Raw genomic sequence first — 20,987 nt, forward strand, 5'->3', positions numbered from 1 at the left:
TGATTTTGGCAGATGACTTATTCTTCTAAGAAAATAAAGGCTGGGTGGGTGGGGTTAGTACTTGCGAAAAAAAAAAATCAAAAATCAAAAAATGAGAAATTGAAAAATCGGATAAATGAGAAATCGGAAGATTGTATAACTGTATAATCGGAAAATCAAAAACTGATATATCGAAAAATTGAAAAAAGAAACAAATCTTATAAAATCGAATTCGAAATTCCAGTTTTCATTATTTTTTTTTAGTTTTTACATTTTTCAACTTTTGAATATTTCATTTGATAATTTGTTTGACAATTTTTGTAGTTTTTAATCCCAGTCTTTTAATTTTTCAAGTTCTCAAGTTAAAATTTTTCCTTTTCACGATTTGTCTGTTTTCGATTTTTTAACTAAGACAAAATTTTCAAATGTTTTAAAGTTACGGTGAACAATGGCAATCGCTGTTCAAAATTACTTTTTACTCCCTTCCAAAAACTGGGTGACAAAAAATCAAAAATCCAAAATTTTTAAAAATAAAGATCTATTTTTTCGATATTTTTAAAAATCAAATAATTGAGAAATCGGAAAACTGCCAAAATTGTGAAATTAAAAAATCGAAAGACATAAAAAAATTGAAAATTGAAAAAGCGAGAAATTGAAAAATTCGAAAGTTGAAAAATCGAAAAACTGAAAAATTTAGTAGTACTCACTACGATAAGACTAATTCTGGCAAATGATCTACTCTCTAAGAAAACAAAGGGCGGCTAGGTGGGGCTAGCACTTGCCAAATAACCTACCCGCTAAGAAAATAAAAGGCAGGTGGGCCGGGCTAGTATTTGCCAACATAAGAGTCATTTTGACAAATGACCTACTTTTCTAAGAAAAGTTACTAGCCCCGCCCACCCACCCTTTATTTTCTTAGAAGAGAAGGTCATCTGCCAAAATCAATCTTATCTTGGCAAGTATGAGACTGATTTTTTCAAATGACATATTCTCTAAGAAAATAAGGGTGGGTGGGCGGTATTAGTACTTGTCAAGATAAGACTGATTTTGGCAGATGACGTATCTTCTAAGAAAATAAAGGGTGGGTGGGCGGGGCTAGTACTTGTCAAGATGAGACTGATTTTGGCAAGTGACATCCGCTAAGAAAATAAGGGAGGGTGGGCGGGGGACCAGTCCTTGCCGAGATTTTGGCAGATGACCTATTCTTCTAAGAAAATAAAGACTGGCTGGGTGGGGTTAGTACTTGCTAAAAATCAAAAAATGACAAATTGAAAAATCGGATAAATGAGAAATTGGAAAATTGTATGACTGTATTATCGGAAAATCAAAAACTGAAATATCGAAAAATTGAATAGAGAAACAAATCTTGTAAAATCGAATTCGAAATTCCAGTTGTCATTTTTTTTTTTAGATTTTTCAACTTTTGATAATAATTTGTTTGACAATTTTTGCAGTTTTTAATTCCAATCTTTTTTGATTTTTCTGGGCTTAACTTTACAATTTTGGAATGTTTTTATTTTTAATTTTTTAACTAAAATAACACATTTATTCGAACCGAAATTTTGAAACATCGAAAAATCTAAAAATTGAAAATTAGAAACACTTTTCTGATAGTTTAAAGTTACATGGCAATCGCTGATCAAAATTACTTTTTACTCCCTTCCAAAAACTCGGTGACAAAAAATCAAAAATCGAAAATTTAAAAAAATAAACATCCATTTTTTCGATATTTTTAAAAATCAAATAATTGAGAAATCGGAAAACTGCCAAAATTATGAAATTAAAAAATCGAAAGTTTTTTTCAGTTGCCCAGAGAAATCAAAAATCGAAAGACATCAAAAAATTGAAAATTTAAAAAGGAAAAATTGAAAAATTCGAAAGTTAATTTGGCAAATGATCTACTCTCTAAGAAAGCATTTGCCAAATAACCTACCCGCTAAGAAAATAAAAGGCAGGTGGGCCGGGCTAGTATTTGCCAAAATAAGTTTCATTTTGGCCAATTCTCTTCTAAGAAAGTAAAGAATAGGTCATCTGCCAAAATCAATCTTATCTTCGCAAGTATGAGACTGATTTTTGCAAATGACATATCCTCTAAGAAAACAAGGGTGGGTGGGCGGGGGTAGTACTTGTTAAAATAAGACTGATTTTGGCAGATGACCCACTCTTCTAAGAAAATAAAAAGTGGGTGGGCGGGTCTAATCCATTTTCTTAGAAGAGCCTTTTATTTCCTTGGAGGGTAGGTTATTTGGCAAGTACATACTAACAAATTTCGATCCATTTTCGACGACTTTCGAAATTTAACTAAATACTTTTTCTTGTGAATTTCGGGGCACAAAAATCACTTCCGGCCCTGATTTCTTTGATAAGTTCAACTTTTTTTTCCAGAATTAGGTAATTAATTCAGTGCATGGAAATATCACAATTTTTAAAATTTTCAAAAAATTCAATACAACACGTACAGAAAGAAGATCTTGCGTCATTTTTGCAAGCAGGTGCATGTTTTCAAGTTCAGTTCGGATTGCAGAGTTTTTGTTCGGATTAAAGAGATATCGACGTGGGTTCGGATTATAAGCACTTTTTTATTGACTTACATGCTAAAGGACTCAGTTTCAAAATTACTATTGATCATTAAATTATTTTATTGAAATATTTGCGTAATTGTTCTCAATTATTTTTGTTGTAGCTCACATCTAGTCTGTTCAAATACGATATGAATCAATCGTTTGTGTAGTCGAATTATTCATATAATATGCAATTACTTTAACGTCAAATAACATGGAAAAACCAACAATCTCTTTATTTAGCTTGCAGTTATATACATTTTCATATGTTTGCAAAAACTTGTCCTACTTTGTACTGTATTTAGTTGTTAATTAACTTTTCCTAGATTAGTTTCCCAATTAGAAATAAAACCTGTCGCCAAGAAGTAATAAAATCAAAAGGAAATTTGGCATAAATATTACACAATAATGATAATATCAGTAGAATACAACAAAATGCCACTAGTACTTTGTTAATTAAAACGACCAATTATTTAACAAAGTTTAGCTTTAATTGAGTTATACACATTAATTTACATGATAATAATAATTTTTAAATGAAACATTAAAAAATAATAAATTGTTCAATGATTACTGTATGTGGGTATAGATTGATACCTTTTAACTATTGTCATCGGTGCAATCTCGGAAGTGTGAAGTTTAAATTAAGTTTTATTCAAATTTCAAGTGTCCAAGTAAAAGCAAAAAACTCATTACTGTAAAATACCTACAACCAAAAAATAAACGCTCTGTATACAACCGAAATATTTCAGTGATTATTTCTATACCAACTCATTGATCTTATAGATGAATATTGTCTGCTGATGAGCTCCCGGATATAAAAAGACCTCTTAATTCCTAAAAAGGAAAAAGAATGCATGAGTAACAGAAGGTTAACATTTCACTGGACGTGCGTAAACAGTATTTTGCACCGAATAAAAAAAAATGGAATTCTTCTGGAATGTTTGACTGTTTTGCAGTTCTTCTCAGCCGGCGGACTTCCTGTTGCTTTCTCTGCTAACTTTGGACGTCATTGATGGTTATGTCTGCAGCAAGTCGCAGCCCATCATTGTATCATTCATTCCATGGAAGTGAATTATTGCTTAAATTTAAATTGATGAACTCACTTCTCTTAATCAATCGAAAGTACGCTCGATGTCTGATTTTGTTCCGGTTTCTTTCGTGAATTTCTCATCGTGCAAAATTGTAACCAGACAAGATGCTGTAGAATGACACAAAAGGTGCCAACCACCGAATAAATTGCGTTATTATTGAATTTCTGTGTTCTTGGAAATATCACAAACCATAAACAACAAAATTATAGTTCGTTGGTTATGGTAGGTAAATTTACAAAGAATTTATTCGTGGATGGATAGTTAAAATCATGTTAATTAACTGTGTACTGCAAATCATATCCGTTCACCTTGTTCGCAAATGTCTTTTTTGACCTACGAATTCGTGGTGTCATTTATCAATGTTTTGCCAGATCGGTACATGGAAACTTGATTTTTGCATGCGAGTAGTTATTACTTTTAAATTTCAGGTCATTCGTAATAATTATGTCATTAAATAGTAATTGAGAACTTCAGTGTTATTAATTATAAATAACATTAAGCACGGGGATTAAATGCTTCCGGAAACTGCGCAAATAATACGGTATTATAGACAAATTAACAGAAAAGTAACTTTGTTGGATTAGTTATTATTAAATGAAACCCAAAAATACGTGTTATAGAAGTTGCGACATATAATAGGTGTGCATAAATTTTTATTTGCCTTTAATTTTTTCCGCGATAATGTTTGAAATTGTTCATTTATCATATAAATAGGGAAGGCAATATTGATAACGTTGTTTGTTCGTTTGTTGTACAAAATAAAATAAAATTGTTAGCACCAGTGTTTTGTAAATAGATTTTTAGCAAAACTTTTGATAATTTATTTTGGTTAATGTAACGCAAAATATCATAAAATTTATAATATCTTAGTTGTATTAGAGTTCGTTTTTTATCATTGTCCTTTTGTTTGTATATATTGTATATATATTCAAAAATATACATATTTAAAAAAAATGATACATATAATTTTTAATTCCAATACATGATGGTATTCATGGAAACCTTACCGTCAGGGTTTTAAAACCACTTTAAAACATACAATATTGGTTAAATTAATAATTTTATTCGTTAAAAAAACTCCTCAAGGATTCTAGTTTCGGTCAGTTCTTATTTTGGGTTTTTTTGAATGATATTATTGAACATACGCCTTCCAAGAACATGTTATTTATCGACTACTCAGATTTGTATGAAGGTTACCATGTTGAAAATTGAAAGCTTCTTAAAATTAGTCGTCAATTCGTACAAAAATGACGTGTTAGCACTTAAATTTTGTATTTGGTATAGGTAAGGGAATTATTTTCAGATTAGTTTTTATTTAATTTAGTCAATTATAATATCTGTTCTATGCCTTATCCACTGTCATCAGTAAATAGCGACTAATATTAATGTGGGGACTAGATCTATTGTTCTCAAGTGTGAGCCATTTAAAATTTAAGAATTTCAGTTATTCAATGTAATTTAAATGTTACTCGCACAATGTTCAATAAGTCCGTTGCTATTTTATTAGTCAAACAGGAAAATATATTTTATTTTTTATTAAAAATACAGTAATTACTTTTTGCAAAGAACGCTACAAGGCATTCCAATTTTTTTTAACTGTTTCATTGTTCTGTTGTAATAAGGTATTTCTAGACCTCTAATCTAAATATGTATATATATGTTAGTTTAACGATTTGTCTCTGCTTGTGATACATGTTAAATGATGAGACATACCTAGAAATTCGTTCCTGATATAAATCAAATCTCTTGTTGTAGAAATACGCGGAGAAAATTTTCTCAATCAGAAAATAGGCTACGACATTTGCCTTTGAAGTGGAAGGTTCAACAGAAATAATAATTATAAGATAAGTCGAAAAATTCAAATATGGATTTTACCTGGACTTTAATAACCAACTCGAAGTCATTGTCATATATTTGATTGGAGGCATGTACTCTAAATATTTGTTTTCAGATAAAGTTAAAGGTAATGTAAAATTTTCGAAAATGTTAAAGCAATACTGCAATAATTTTAGTTGTTGTATAACTTATTGATCTAAGAATTTTACCGGTTATAAGATGTATTTGGATTAGAAACATTTTACCCACAGTCTGATGCAATATTGCCCAGCAACTGCGATATAACTGGAAATCACTTGTGATAGAATCTTGACATGAGAAACCTTCTCTCAATTATATTAAACAAAGAATACATACTTATGTTGTTAAGTAATTTGATTACTGATTAGACAAAAAAATGATGATTCAAACCATTCTTTTAACAATTATTATTTTACCAATTCTCATATTAAAGTTTATTATTTTAATAATATGGTTTATAGTTGATTTCATCTTTACCCTGTATACAATTGTGTCCTTCCATCCATTGATAGTGATGAACATTTTAATTTATATACAAAAAAAAACACCTACTACACCATAAAGAATGTATAACTTTGAAGCAAAAATATCTGTAAAGGTCAGAATGAATAGTATTTTACCTATTACTTCAAACACTTAGCTTCCAGCTTAACGACAGAACTAAATTTAGAAAAACATTCGCCATAAATGTCAGTTTAAGACTGCAGAATGGCTTTGATTTAAAAAATCGCTAAAGTTCTTAGATTACGCCTGGAATTTAAATTCTCATTTTATTAAAAGTAAGCGTCTTTAACATTAAACGTGTTTGTTTATTAGTTTACATTTAATTGAATCAGAATTTATGCCATCTTGTTGCCAAACAGCTTCTCAGGAAGATTTCCTGAACGACAACGAAACGATTATTATTACCATAATGTAAAGGTTAAAATACCGTCAAGATTAACGGCCATAATTATTTTTCCAGATGGTATTTCCGAAAAATCAAACGAATCGAAGCCGAGAAGAAACTCTTACTTCCAGAAAACGAACACGGAGCCTTTTTGATCAGAGATTCGGAGAGCAGACATAACGACTACTCTTTATCAGGTAATTTAAAGTCGACAAACAGAACCGACCTACTCCAATGACATTTTTTCTGTATTTCCAGTTCGTGATGGAGACACGGTGAAGCATTACAGGATCCGACAGTTGGACGAAGGAGGCTTCTTCATCGCACGAAGAACAACATTCAGAACGCTACAAGAATTAGTAGAACATTACAGTAAAGACCCCGACGGTCTGTGTGTCAATCTGTGCAAACCGTGCGTCCAGGTCAGTCACACAAAAAGCATACGACATAGAATAAAGTGGTAACAGCTGAGGCTGTTATCACATTTAGCAGCTATTGATTGATGTCAATTTAACTTTTTGTTTTTTAATGCTTGTTGCATACAGAATTTCTTAACGATATCAGAGGTACGTCTGTTTTAATGACATAGTTCTTTGTTGTTTCAGTTCTTACACTCTCGTTACTCTATTTACACTGTTTTATTGAGTCAATAGCTGTTTTCAGTTCCTTAGTTTTATCTTCATCCGGCGACCGGGCGCGCAATGGAAAATGAAATTTTGCAACGTTTCATGACTCAACTGAAATTGGCATAAATAGGGAGGAATTTAGATCGTTGATTTTGGAAGTACAATACTGTTAACTTGTTAACTTATTAATTTTTACTTCCCGGACTAAGTATTGTAATAGGGTTAAGCTTTCAGAAATTGGTAAAATATAGAGTATTAAATAGAATATTTTTATTGTTTAGCAACATAACTTTTTAAAAAGAAATATTAAAAATGTAGAACTCTTCCAGAAAATGTTTGTAATTTTCTCAGTCTTACAAAATGAATGTAAATAAAAACGGTGCCAAATTTTTTATTTTGTACTGGCTGTATTTACAAAATTTCTAGTTCTAGATCTCCCAACGATAAATGAGTTTCAATATTTCTAGTAGATATGTTTTTTTATTTTAAAAAATAGAAAAGTATTTTAGATTGTCGATGCATTTTTTATAAAAAACGTTTTACTAATTTCTTCTTTGTATGTAGATTTTTTATTTAATTGTTAAGGTTCATGAATTTCATGCGTCTTCTCTTTTATTAGCAATCTTTGCCTGTCTCGTAAGCATATAATTTAATCACATACTTTGTATTTGCAAAAAATTCGCTCTATATTGTTACATTTTGTAGTAGTAATTAAATTTAGAAAGCAACGGTAGAATTACACCACAATGTACATACACAAAACGTACCAAACTATCTAAATTAGGATTACTTGTTCATACAATATGTTCATTTCACGTTTAACTGATACATTTTTCACTATAACATGAAACACAATCAAACAATTCCAGTTTCTTAAATAAATTATAAAATTTGAATTTGCAATTTTTAAATTTTATTTTTAATATAATACTTGAAATTGAAAGTGGTTTAAGGAACTACAGATAGAAAAGCTTAATATGCTTTAATAAAATTTTACGATGACGTTATCAACTTTTTAGTAGGGGCAAATATATCAATTTAAATAAATAAAGTGGCATACTATCAACGACAATACTGAATTTGCGAATTTCAGGAAAATGAAAATAAGACTGTCTGAGAAAGAAAAACAGGGGAAGGGATGAAGGGAACAATCTGAATATCGATTTGCCATGTTCATGACAATTTTAAAGCGTGTGCAAAATTTCAGATCAGATCATATTGCCGTTTCTAAATTAAAAAATAAAAAAGTTGTTGCACTATAGGTATTGAATGTACGATTTCAAAAGCAAGGACAGATTAATCAATCACAATTATTAAAGAATGTTATGTTGTAGACTATAAATAGGATTTACTAGAAAAATTTTACACGAAATTATTAAAATCTATTTAAAAATTCCCTAGCTTACGCTCAGGAAGTAAAAACAGTAGAAGTACAGGTGTTTCAATTAACATTTGTGCTAACAGAATAGATTTCACCATTTTAAACCAATATTCCAGCATAATTGAGCAATCGACAATTATATTAATTATTGAGGTGAAGTAGTAAGGAAAATTTATTGAGTTAATGTAACTACATTAGCCTGTCTGAAGCTAAGTGCGTTCGTACAACATGATACTTAACGTTGTGTCCATAAGAAAGTAAAACTTTCCAGCAGCCAGTATCGTAGTAAAAACACATCATTATTGTTTTGTACAGCAGTCCAAAGTTTAAAGATTTCGTTAGATGCAACTGTTATGTATTAAGTAACATATTGATCTCAGTAATAATAATTGTCAATACGTAGATTTTTACTTTTGAAGCGGAAACTAAAACTTTGAAAGTTAGCAAAATTATTATTTATTTATAAACACAGTTTAGATTAGTGATATATTTTGTATCTACGTAGTAGGCGTAATTATTTTCGAAATGGTCGTGAAAATAACTTACCTTAAACAATTTTTGTTCTTTTGTTCCACACTATACAGTATGAACTTAGCTGCTACTTAAAAAACGAATTTAAATTACCTAGAATGTGTTCTACTTCTCAGGAAAACATAATAATATTCGTTTGGTAAGGTTTTTTATATTCTTTTATTAGCTTATTATGATTTTGCAGAAAGAAATTGATTTAATACCAAGATATCGTCAACAAAAATTCCTCAAATTGCAAAAACTCTAAAATTATTTTTAACTATTCAGAGTGTTCTATTTTAAAGGCGTAACGCAATTTTTTTTTAACGAATCGTCCTATATATCTTTACAAATTTTTATTCACCGTTTGTTAACCTTTACAACCACATTTAGGCTTCTTTTTAAAGTCTGTCTTACAATATTTTGTGGAAGGATAAACAAATATATGCGCTGTGTTTTGGTATCAATTAAATCAAATTTTAAACTTGTTTATAAAAATATATTTTTTGTCTTAATCTTTCTAATATGGCGCTGTGCCCCTTAAAAAAGTAAAAAATCGCAGGAACTTATCAACTTTAAATATAAAAAGCGCTCAGTAAAAAAAAAAGAATAAAAAATAAAATAAGTTGCAATAATAAAATATAGGATGTTGTATTTGAAAAAACTGATATATCGATATTTGAAAATTTTAAGAATTAAAACATTTTGATAAACACTCTGTATACGAAAATTTAGTCTCATTTATACACAACAACAAAATGCTGTAACACAGATTTTAAAAATAACCCTACAGTGATTTTTTATGAACCCTTCCATTGTCAAAAAATCTCTAGAAAATTGGAATAACTCAATTTCAAAAATAAATGTGGTTGTAGAGGCTAAGAAAAGGTTATCAAAATATGTAAAGATATATAGGATGTTTCATTTTGAAAAACTAAGTTGTGTTACGCCTTAAAAATAGAACACTATATACCGGTGTTTGGAAAATGGCGGAGTAATTCTCCTCTACGCTCTTAACAATCAACTGGTGCGTCTGGGAAAAATAGTAACACAATTTCTTAAAGGTTACGTCATTTACTAAAGTCAGCCTTATCTTAGCAGGTACTAGCCCCAGCCGCCTGCCTTCTATTTTCTTAAAGAATATGTCATTTGCCAAAATCGGTCTTATTTTGGCAGGTACTAGCCCCGCCCACCCACCCTCTCTTTTCTTAGAGGGTATCTCATTTGCCGAAATCAGTCTTAGTAGGTACTAGCCCCGCCCACCCACCCTCTCTGTTTTGACAGGATATGTCATTTGCCAAATCAGTTTTATGCTAGCAAATACTGATGACTAACTTTTACAAAAAATTATCAAAATTTATAAACAATATGATTTACTTAATGCACAACGCAGGAATTTTGCCATTTTGCCAACATTTTCTCTAGTGTTTAGTTGATTACGCTTTAATAGAATTTTCTTTTGTTGGTTTTGTTTTTGTTTACAATTTATAAATGTCTTATTATTTTTTTTTTTCGGTTTATTTATTAATGAAAAATAACAGGTTGTTTTATTAATAAATATCTGGTTGACCGAGCTTCACACGGCTCGTTTGGTAGTATTAGATCAGATTAAGACAGATAAATATGCGTATAGTATGCATTTTGAAGTACACGCGCTAATTAAAAATACACATTAAAAAAAATACGTAAGCAGTCTTTGTTTTAAACACTGATGAGTCAGATGTAGAGATTAAAGAACAGAAAACTGGAATTATTGTTTGACATTTATTACAATCTCATTTGTTACCCAGGTTTTCTCTCTATCGTTCTTTTTTTTTCCTAGGTCTCTCTCTCGACTCTAGAAAAAGGTCTCAACCACATTCCTACTGCCAGAAGAGTTTCGCCTCTGGTGTGGTTAACATACTGAGTTACCGTGCTCTTTTGCGTTATTCCTAATTTCTCAATCTCAACCCTGCTCCCGAAGATGCCACTTACGAAAGTGTGCGAAACGTTGAGCCCAAAAACTCAAATAACACGGTCCCATCCCGGAAAACGATCACATATTGACTCCGACCGTAGAACCTCTGAAATGAATGCTTGACAAAATAACCTCAATTCAACGCACTTTCTTGTGCCTTTTATCCGCTCACTGTTTAGTTTTCCGTAAATTCTCTCACCTCAGAAGGTGAAATTTAACGTCCTCTATACAGTGGAGTATGTTTCGGTACGTACAATTGAAGATAAAAAGGTGCGTCAAACGTACTGTCAGACTGTCACCCAAACTTCTCTTATAAAACAATCTCGTGTTCTTGTAGTGTCATCTGATGTTGCCTAGCAACAAATATAATTCACTGCCTGAAAATTGCTGAAAATGTATGAAGCTGTAATTTTCAGAAGTTAAAACTACGATCAATCGATTTCTTGACCCAAAAAAAAACCCAACCTGTAAATTTCATCGAAATCGTTAGAGCCGTTTTCGAGAAACCCATTAGATATATATATATATATATACAAACTTTGCTCGTTTAATAGTATAAGATAATGCACAACGATGACTTCTGGTTGTTATGGTTATTATCCTAAAAAAAAAAAAGGTGAATTTCAATCACCATTGTTACTAAGAAATCAGAAAGTAAGCCGGAGATATTCACGCATTAGGTGCGTGCAGTGTTGCCAATTTTACTTTTATAAAATTACGTTTTTTTCGTAATCTACATAATCAAGTAATTTTTTATTATTTTTTTGGGACTCCCCAAACCCCCGTACTTAACGTACTGAATAGTTAATCCGCTATTTTCCAGACACCCGGTATAGTTAAAAATAATTGTAGAATGAAGTCCTTAAAAAGCTTGGTCTATCTCTAATCATTAATAAGATCTCGAGAAACGTGCGGTTAGTGACTCACCCTGTATATGCTGCAAAAATTTTAAAAGGAAATATTTTTTGAAGTATATTCCAAAACCTTGTCAACACATGCAATTACAGTTAATTTTTTAATTTATACAAGATTATTACTGTTATAAAGCAATGATGTTATAATAGGAATAATATAAAACTGTAGGTATTTCAAGCAACCATAATAATTTAAAATATCTATACACTGCATGTTTTCGAGTATAGGATCTGATGAACAAGGGAAGTTTCACTGCTTTGAAATTCTATACTTTATTGGATGTCCAAGGGCATTATGTAAGATGTAAATTGCATTTTATATTCAATTAAATTTTGTAAACGCTGATATTTAAAAAATACACAAAATTGTTTTAAATATAGATTTAAAGTGGACAAAATTTGTTCGCAACTATGAATTGTTTTTATTTTCGTTCGACTGTACGAGTAAGAAGAAAAAATGATTTACGACGTTATTAGGAATAAATTGACTGTTCAGCCTACTAGTTTCAAGTTGTTTTTACTCTACTCTATCGCTTAATAGGACATTATTAAATGCAATAGTAACCCCTTATTTGCATAACATTACAAGTAATGATTTATGCAGTCAGAAGCTTCCACTAGATTTAATAAGATTACAGCATACCAAGTAGAAGGTTTTTTCAATATTTTTATTATTATTATTATTTTAACCATCATAATCTTAACAGTTTACTGAAGCGCCGATTTGTGAATAGGCTTTAATAATTATACGGGAAACGTTTAAATTCATGATATGCAATTTTATTACAAATAAAACTGTCTTTAGGGTCACAAATGTTAAGATTTCTATCATCGAACAATTGTCATCAACAACCCGTTTGTTAGTATGATCCCATACTTTTAACAGATCAAGTTGTACTAATTGAAATGGGAGATATTTAAACATTTTTTTTTATTTTCGTGGTTCCTTCAATAATAAATAAAATCCATCAACTGAGCATAACTCCTAAATTTATCATCAGACAATAAATACTTTTTTTTTCAAAGATTTGATTAGTAAAAATTTAGGCAGTCTCTTTCAGAATCGATCTCTGTAAGTCGTTATCTATAGTAGATACCGTAAAAAGAAGTAAAATGTACTTCTGAAATAGATCAGCATTAGCCTCCTCGCGGCGCAGCTCCCATCATGTTACAGCATGTGTAGTTCTTTTCTTATATCCATGCAAATTACACATTACTGCTTCTTCCGTGAACTTAATACCCTTTTTGTGTATTCAGGTGGAAAAACCTCAGCCAGAGGGCTTATCTCATCGCACAAGGGACCAATGGGAAATCGAACGCTCCTCTCTGAAATTCGTGAGGAAATTGGGCCACGGCCAATTCGGCGAAGTCTGGGAGGGCATGTGGAACAACACCACTCCAGTAGCAATAAAAACTCTAAAACCCGGCACGATGGACCCCAAAGACTTCCTCGCAGAAGCGCAAATAATGAAGAAGCTCAGACATCCGAAATTAATCCAGCTGTACGCGGTGTGCACGGTCGAGGAGCCGATTTATATCATTACGGAGCTGATGAGGAACGGATCGCTGCTGGAGCACTTGCAGGGTAAAGGGAAGAGCTTGAAATTGCAGCAGTTGATCGATATGGCCGCACAAATTGCCGCCGGCATGGCGTATTTGGAGTCGCAGAATTACATACATAGGGATCTGGCCGCAAGGAATGTACTCGTTGCAGATAATAACGTCGTGAAGATCGCCGATTTTGGTCTCGCCAGGCTTATAAAGGTTGGTATTTAAGAATAGGATGAATTGTGATCTATTGTTGTATGGAAATGGCAGTGCGACTCCTCGAAGAACGCGGAAACGGAAGATGTGTAAAAAATATTAGTAAAAGTGAGAGAAAGTAGTGTTTTACTTAATTTTGAAGATCATATCGTGCATGCGTTGGTTAAGTAATTGTTGAACGCAGGCTTCGATGATTGTTACAATGTTTTTTTTTATTATTGTTGTTTTAGAGTCTGAACTACATATAATTGAATTTAGAGAAATTGACAGCAAATGTCCATAAGTGGTACTAGACTAGCCAAAAATGTCACAAAACACTAATTAACAAAAAGACTGTAAATAGATGCAGAACACTTGATTCGTTATTAGACGAATTTTTTTGACCTATGTCATTATAAAGCGGCAAATTATTTTTAGTATCACTGCCACCTGTGATGTGACAATTACTTAAATTTTCTTTCAAATAATTTTCTACGATCTCAAAGGAAACTTTTGTAACTCACGAAAATCATTTTCTTTTAAGATGCAAAAAAACCTGTAGGAGTGAATTATTTTAAAATGCCGTAAACTTTTATGCCTCACAACATATAGTCCTGGAAATTCCCCTAGTCAAAAACACTTAATTAGAATGTCACATTTTTTTAGTAACTTTTCGTAGGTGATTTCTTATAACTTACGAATATGTTGCTATGAATAAATCTAAATTTCAAATTTGCAATTATTGAAAGTTACAGGTACTAAAAAAGGAAAGTCAATAAGAGATTTTTTTTGTAAATTGAATTTTTAAATTGGGAGTCACATTAATCAATAGCGTACGTCCTCTGTTTCCAATTGTTATATTTCATACAACTTTATTTTGAATTAATACAGTACACCATCAAAAGCTTTTATATTCTGCTATTATGTTAAACCCATCAACAAAAAAAAAAGTAAATTTTGACTTTTCTTTTTTATAAACTGGACCATTTAATTACTTAATTAACTGAAAAAACGGAAGCTTTAATAAGAAAAAGTTACAAGTTATAACATATCGATATCTAAATCTTCAAGGCTACTGTTACCATGCTCACTTCCGCTCTCACTATCATCCGAATTATTAACATTAATAATAACTTCATTCTGTCATCCTTTTTTTCTTAAATTCCAAATCATCTTGGTTTCAGTCAAGATTAAACATTTTTAACCTCGTTTTAGCTTTTTTCTTAATATACATAGTATTCTTTGAACAACACGATACTCAAAAACATGTTTATAATTTCTTATAAAGATTTAAGTATTTTGCAGTTAAGCTGCGCCCACGGCGAATAAAAAAAAATCATCACAATTGAGATAGGGCGGGTGGGCGGGCTTAAATTTTACGTTTTTGTTTTAATATGTGTAGACTTCTTTTCACAACATGAAACTTAAAACATGTTTAAAATGGAAAATTTGTATAAGGAAATATCGATTTTTGAATTAGGCCCCGCTTCATAATTGCAAAATCCATATTTCACCACAAAAATTTACCATTTTAAATATGTGTTAAGTTTCTTGTTGTGAAAAGAAGATTTCGCATATCAAGAAAAACAGGCAAATTATGGGCCCCACCCACCCTATGTGAGTTGTGATGATTTTTTCTATTCGTCGTGGACCGGGGGGCGGAGCTTAACTCCAAAACTCTTATTCCTCTATAAGCAATTATCATGTGAAACATATTTTTAAGTATCATATTATTCAAAGAGAACAAAAATCAAAGTTTAAGGGCCACCCATTGGCTCCGATTTCAATTGCGATGAATTTTTCATTTGTTAACATACCGAGGGGGGAGCATAATTGCAAAAGCCATATTTCCTTAAAAAAATTTACCATGACGTTAAACATGTTTTAAGGTTCGAACACGATACTCAAATACATGTTCATAATTATCATAATAAAAAATAAGTATTTTGCAGTTAAGCCCTTTGGTCAAGGCGAATAAAAAAAGATCATCACGATGGAGATCGGGCGGGTGGGTGGCTTACATTTTGCCTTTTTGTTTTAATATATGTAGATTTTTTTCACAACATGGAACTTAAAACATGTTTAAAATGGAAAATTTGTATAAGGAAATATCTATTTTTCAATTAGGCTCCGCTTCATAATTGCAAAATCCATATTTCACCACAAATTTTTACCATTTTAAATATGTTTTGAGTTTGTTGTTGTGAAAAGAAGATCACATATGTTAAGAAAAACAGAGGCAAAATATAAGCCCCGCCCACCCGCCCTGTCTCAATTGTGATGATTTTTTCTAATCGTCGTAAGTCAGAGGGCGGGCCTTAGTTTCAAAATCCTTTTTCTCTACAAGAAATTACCATGTGAAACAAGTTCTTTAGTCGTTGTGTTGTTCAAAGAAAACCATATGTATTATGTAAAAAAGAAAGCCAAAAATTAAGTCGCACCAATATCAGCACCGATCTCAATTGGAATAAATTTTTCATTTGTTGTCAGGTCAGGGGAAGGACAAGAATTTACCATTTTAAGTATGTTTTAAGTTTCTTGTTGTGAAAGTAAGATTTCGCATATCAAGAAAAACAAGAGGTAAGTTATGGGCCCCACCCACCCACCCTATGTGAGTTGTGATGATTTTTTTTATTCGTCGTGGGCCGGGGGCGGAGCTTAACTGCAAAACTCTTATTTCTCTATAAGAAATTATCATGTGAAACGTATTTTTAATTATCGTATTATTCAAAGAGAACAAAAATCAAAGTTCAAGGGCCACCCATTGGCTCCGATTTCAATTGCGATGAATTTTTCATTTGTTAACAGACCAAGGGGCGGAGCATAATTGCAAAATCCATATTTCCCTAAAAAAATGTACCATGACGTTAAACATGTTTTAAGGTTACAACACGATACTGAAAAACATGTTCATAGTTTCTTCTAAAAAATAAGTATTTTGCAGTTAAGCTCCGCCCCTTTGGTTCACAGCGAACAAAAAAAGGATCATCATAATTGAGATCGGGCGAGTGGGTGGGCTTAAATTTTGGATTTTTGTTTTAATATATGTAGAGTTCTTTTCACAACATGAAACTTAAAACATATTTAAAATGAAAATTTGTATAAGGAAATATCGATTTTTCAATTAGGCCCCGCTACATAATTGCAAAATCCATATTTCACCACAAATTTTTACCACTTTAAATATGTTTTGAGTTTGTTGTTTTGAAACGAAGACTACATATGTTTAAAAAAAACAGAGGCAAAATATAAGCCCCGCCCACCCACCCTGTCTCAATTGTGATGATATTTTTTTCATTGTCGTAAGTCAGAGGGCGGACCTTAGTTTCAAAATCCTTATTTCTCTACAAGAAATTACCATGTGAATCAAGTTCTTAAGTCGTGTTGTTCAAAGAAAACTAAATTTAGACCTGGTTTATAGAAACCGAAATTAAAGTTAATTCGCGATTAACTTTTAACTGAGGTCCGTTGCTAGGCGACGTGCATCTTTTAACCAATCACGAGCTCTCATTCCACATTTTAATCCAGGGTTAAATTAATCGAGGATTAAATATTTAATTCGCGTTTCTATAAACCGGCCCGTACTATGTAAAAAAGAAAGCCAAAAATTAAGTCCCTCTAATATCAGCAGCAATCTCAATTGTGACAAATTTTTCATTCGTTGTCAGATCAAGGGAAGGAGCATAATTGCAAAATCTATATTTCACCACAAAAATTTACCATTTTAAATGTTTTAAGTTTCTTGTTGTGAAAAGAAGATTTCGCATATCAAGAAAAACAGAGGCAAATTATGGGCCCCATTCACCCACCCTATGTGAGTTGTGATGTTTTTTTTCTGTTCGTCGTGCTGGGGGGGGGGACTTAACTGCAAAATTCTTATTTCTCTATAAGAAATTATCATGTGAAACATATTTTTAAGTATCGTGTTATTGAAAGGGAACTATGTATGTGTAGAGAATAAAAATCAAAGTTTAAGGGCCACCCATTGGCTCAATTGCGATCAATTTTTCATTTGTTAACAGACCGAGGGGCGGAGCATAATTGCAATATCCATATTTCCCTAAAAAAATTTACCATGACGTTAAACATGTTTTAAGGTTCTAACACGATACTCAAATACATGTTCATAATTTCTTGTAAAAAATAAGTATTTTGCTGTTAAGCTCCGCCCCTTTGGTTCACGGCGAATAAAAAAGGATCATTACAATTGAGATCGGGCGGGTGGGAGGGCTTAAATTTTGGGTTTTTGTTTTAATATGTGTAGACTTCTTTCCACAACATGAAACTTTAAACATGTTTAAAATCGAAAATTTGTATAAGGAAATATCGATTTTTCAATTAGGCGCCGCTTCATAATTGCAAAATCCATATTTCACCACAAATTTCTACCATTTTAAATATGTTTTGAGTTTGTTGTTGTGAAAAGAAGACTACATATGTTAAGAAAAACAAACAAAATATAAGCCCCGCCCACCCACCCTGTCTCAATTGTGATGATTTTTTTCTAATCGTCGTAAGTCAGAGGGCGGACCTTAGTTTCAAAATCCTTATGTCTCTACAAGAAATTACCATGTGAAACAAGTTCTTAAGTCGTTGTGTTGTTCAAAGAAAACTATATGTATTAATGTATTATGTAAAAAAGAAACCCAAAAATTAAGTCCCATCAATATCAGCACTGATCTCAATTGTGATAAATTTTTCATTCGTTGTCAGATCAATGGAAGGAGCATAATTGCAAAATCTATATTTCCCTAAAAAAATTACCATGACGTTAAACATGTCTTAAGGGTCTAACACGATACTCAAAAACATGTTCATAATTTCTTGTAAAAAATAAGTATTTTGCAGTTAAACTCCGCCCCTTTGGTTCACGGCGAATAAAAAAAGGTCATCACAATTGAGATCGGGCGGGTGAGCGGGCTTACATTTTGCCTTTTTGTTTTAATATGTATACACTTTTTTTCACAACATGGAACTTAAAACATCTTTAAAATGGAAGAAAAGGAAAATAATTGCTAAGAGAAAAACTTTGACTGGGGGTAATTCCACGACTTTAGCAACCAAAATTTCAAATTTTCACCATAAAAGAAAAAATCTCCGCTTATAATTTAGAAACAATATACACACTCAATTTAATATTGTTTTAATGATCACTAGAATCTTCAAAGTTAACGAAAGAATAAAGTGGGTTACCTGTTTGTTTATAATTACTGATCTCTAGTTACGTAGGCAAAAATTACACTGTACAACTTTCATATATTAATTTGGTTCGTTCTGAGAAGTATTGTCCGAAATGTAAAACCCAAGACACACCCAAGTGTATCCACACAGATTGATCTGTGCAAGTGACCTAGAAGTTAGAAAAATTGGTAGACGTTTGCCGAGAAATTTTTTCTGCGCACGTTAAATATTCAGCATTTATTTATCTCATTTTTGTTATATGTATAATAATTCCAAACGTAACATTCATTAAAAACAATAGTCTACTTTTTGTAAATCTGACAATTCTTGGTAATACGTTAAACCAATATTCAACCCAAATTCTATTCTGTTTCCACCATATTGAGGTAAAATTTTATTTAAAGTGTGAACAACATATTTAGAAGCTTTGGAGTAACATCGTTTTTCCTTTACAAAAATAGTGCTTTTTTTTTTTAATTTAAAAATACTTAATTAGTTGGAAAACAATCTCTTTGGACGGAACTGAAATATTTTTGGATTTTAGGTTGTTATGAAAAACAAAGTTATAATCAGACGATTTTCGTGTAGTGACTTGTTTATTGTACAGTGTGCTTAAAATATAAAACTTCGCTAAAAATTCCAATAATAGAAATGGGTATAAAAATAAATGAAAAACATAGAACTTTAGGTGATTCACCAAATCACATAGAGAAATACGTAATCTTTAATAGTAAGCAAGTTAAAAACAAGAAAACAAAAATAAACGTGACATCATGCAAAAAACTGACTACGAGTAGAATCGTATACATTTATTAGTGTTTTGTTATGTTAATAAGCGATTATTTTTGAAATGAGCAAAACCAACTGATACACAGCTCGGCAACATTGATTCTGATGAAAAATGTTATAATTTGTGAACTGTAAGCTCCAAAATAAAAAGTTCAGCCTAAATTCTTTGATTTCATACTTACTATCTATATTTTTCTTTCAAATATTCAATGTGTTATTTAAAACAGTAGAACAACTGTCCACGTTTTATTAGAGGACCCATACCAGGCTTAAGAGGTTATTTTAAATATTTAATCGATTGTTTATTTTATCAAATACCCATTATATTAAATCTAAAATTGTTGGCATATTTTATTTTTAAATAGAGTGAAGCTGGTTTCGTTATATGATATTAATTAATTAATTAGTACCTATTTCTATGTAAATATTTGCGGTTGCTTCTTTCACAAAATGAGTCCTAAATAAATTAAACAACGAATTAGAGCCGTTTAAATTTTTAGTAATCAAGTGAAATATGGTATTTACGTCAACGTAAGGTTTCTTTAGAAATCAAGAATTCATTGATATACATTTTCAATTTAGGTAAATGAAAAGAAAATCAACAAAATTCATATTGCAACGTACAAAAATTAAATTAAACTTCATATTGGTTTTCATGCGCATTATGTATTTTCATGTTATATTACAAATTACGTTTAAATCGGTTTAAATATAATAAAAATAAAATTTTAGTTTGCTTACAACAATATCAAAAATATTCCTTTTTAATTAACAGATAATAGAAAGTGAAAAATTGTAGACACACCACTGTAAAAGCAATTTTCGAATGAATTGTTTTTTTTTTTTTACAAATGTCAATATCTTAGATATGTCGGCATCTTTTAATAATCTTGTAATTCTTTACAATTTTTTTTGTTTTTAAGTTTTTCAAAGTATAGTTGCTGCACTAAATTATACGAGATAAGAAAGTGTATGACTCATGACCAATGCGCGAGAAATATAATTAAAGATATAGTGCAATTTTTTTATCGACTATGAGTAAATAATTCTAATACGGTAACATTTAAGGTGATTAATTAATTTTCAGTACACAGAACTGTCGTACAACGCAAGTCGTACAACAAACGTAAATCCCAAAAAGTCTTCAGTCATTTTGAAATATATGAAATGCTTTAAGAACGTAAGTCGAGCTTATTTGTAGAGATTAAAATAGGCAACAACTAACCGCTAATACTTTATAGTTATTAAGTAAGGGGTATGTACTATACATTTAAAAATCGAAGTGACTGTATTGCAAACTGTATATTTAACATTTGGAGGACGAATTTGTCGATGCAATGTCCGGTCAATTTTTCTTATGCAATATGCAAAGTAATATTTATCTTGAAAACTCATAAATAATATATAATTTTCTTTCCCCTTTAATTATGCTAATATTTACGTCAATTATTAATCGCCATAAACATCTTTTAATCGTTTTAAAATTAACAACGTATTTGATAATGT

At 31.0% G+C, this 20,987-nt stretch overlaps 1 protein-coding gene across 2 annotated transcripts in view; it reads left to right on the forward strand.

The window, feature by feature from the left end:
• Positions 1–20,987, forward strand: part of Src42a (Src oncogene at 42A) — a 78,369-nt gene that overhangs the window by 55,333 nt on the left and 2,049 nt on the right. For both annotated transcript variants that reach the window (XM_064066059.1, XM_064066058.1), the window contains 3 exons: positions 6,456–6,577; positions 6,639–6,802; positions 13,026–13,532. In XM_064066059.1, the coding sequence (XP_063922129.1) occupies positions 6,456–6,577; positions 6,639–6,802; positions 13,026–13,532 (793 nt within the window). The remainder of the gene's footprint in view (positions 1–6,455; positions 6,578–6,638; positions 6,803–13,025; positions 13,533–20,987) is intronic.

This window comes from Zophobas morio, unplaced genomic scaffold, assembly GCF_036711695.1.
Source record: "Zophobas morio isolate AGI-343-1 ecotype UQ-CSIRO unplaced genomic scaffold, CSIRO_AGI_Zmor_V1 ptg000026l, whole genome shotgun sequence".
NCBI lineage: Eukaryota > Metazoa > Arthropoda > Insecta > Coleoptera > Tenebrionidae > Zophobas > Zophobas morio.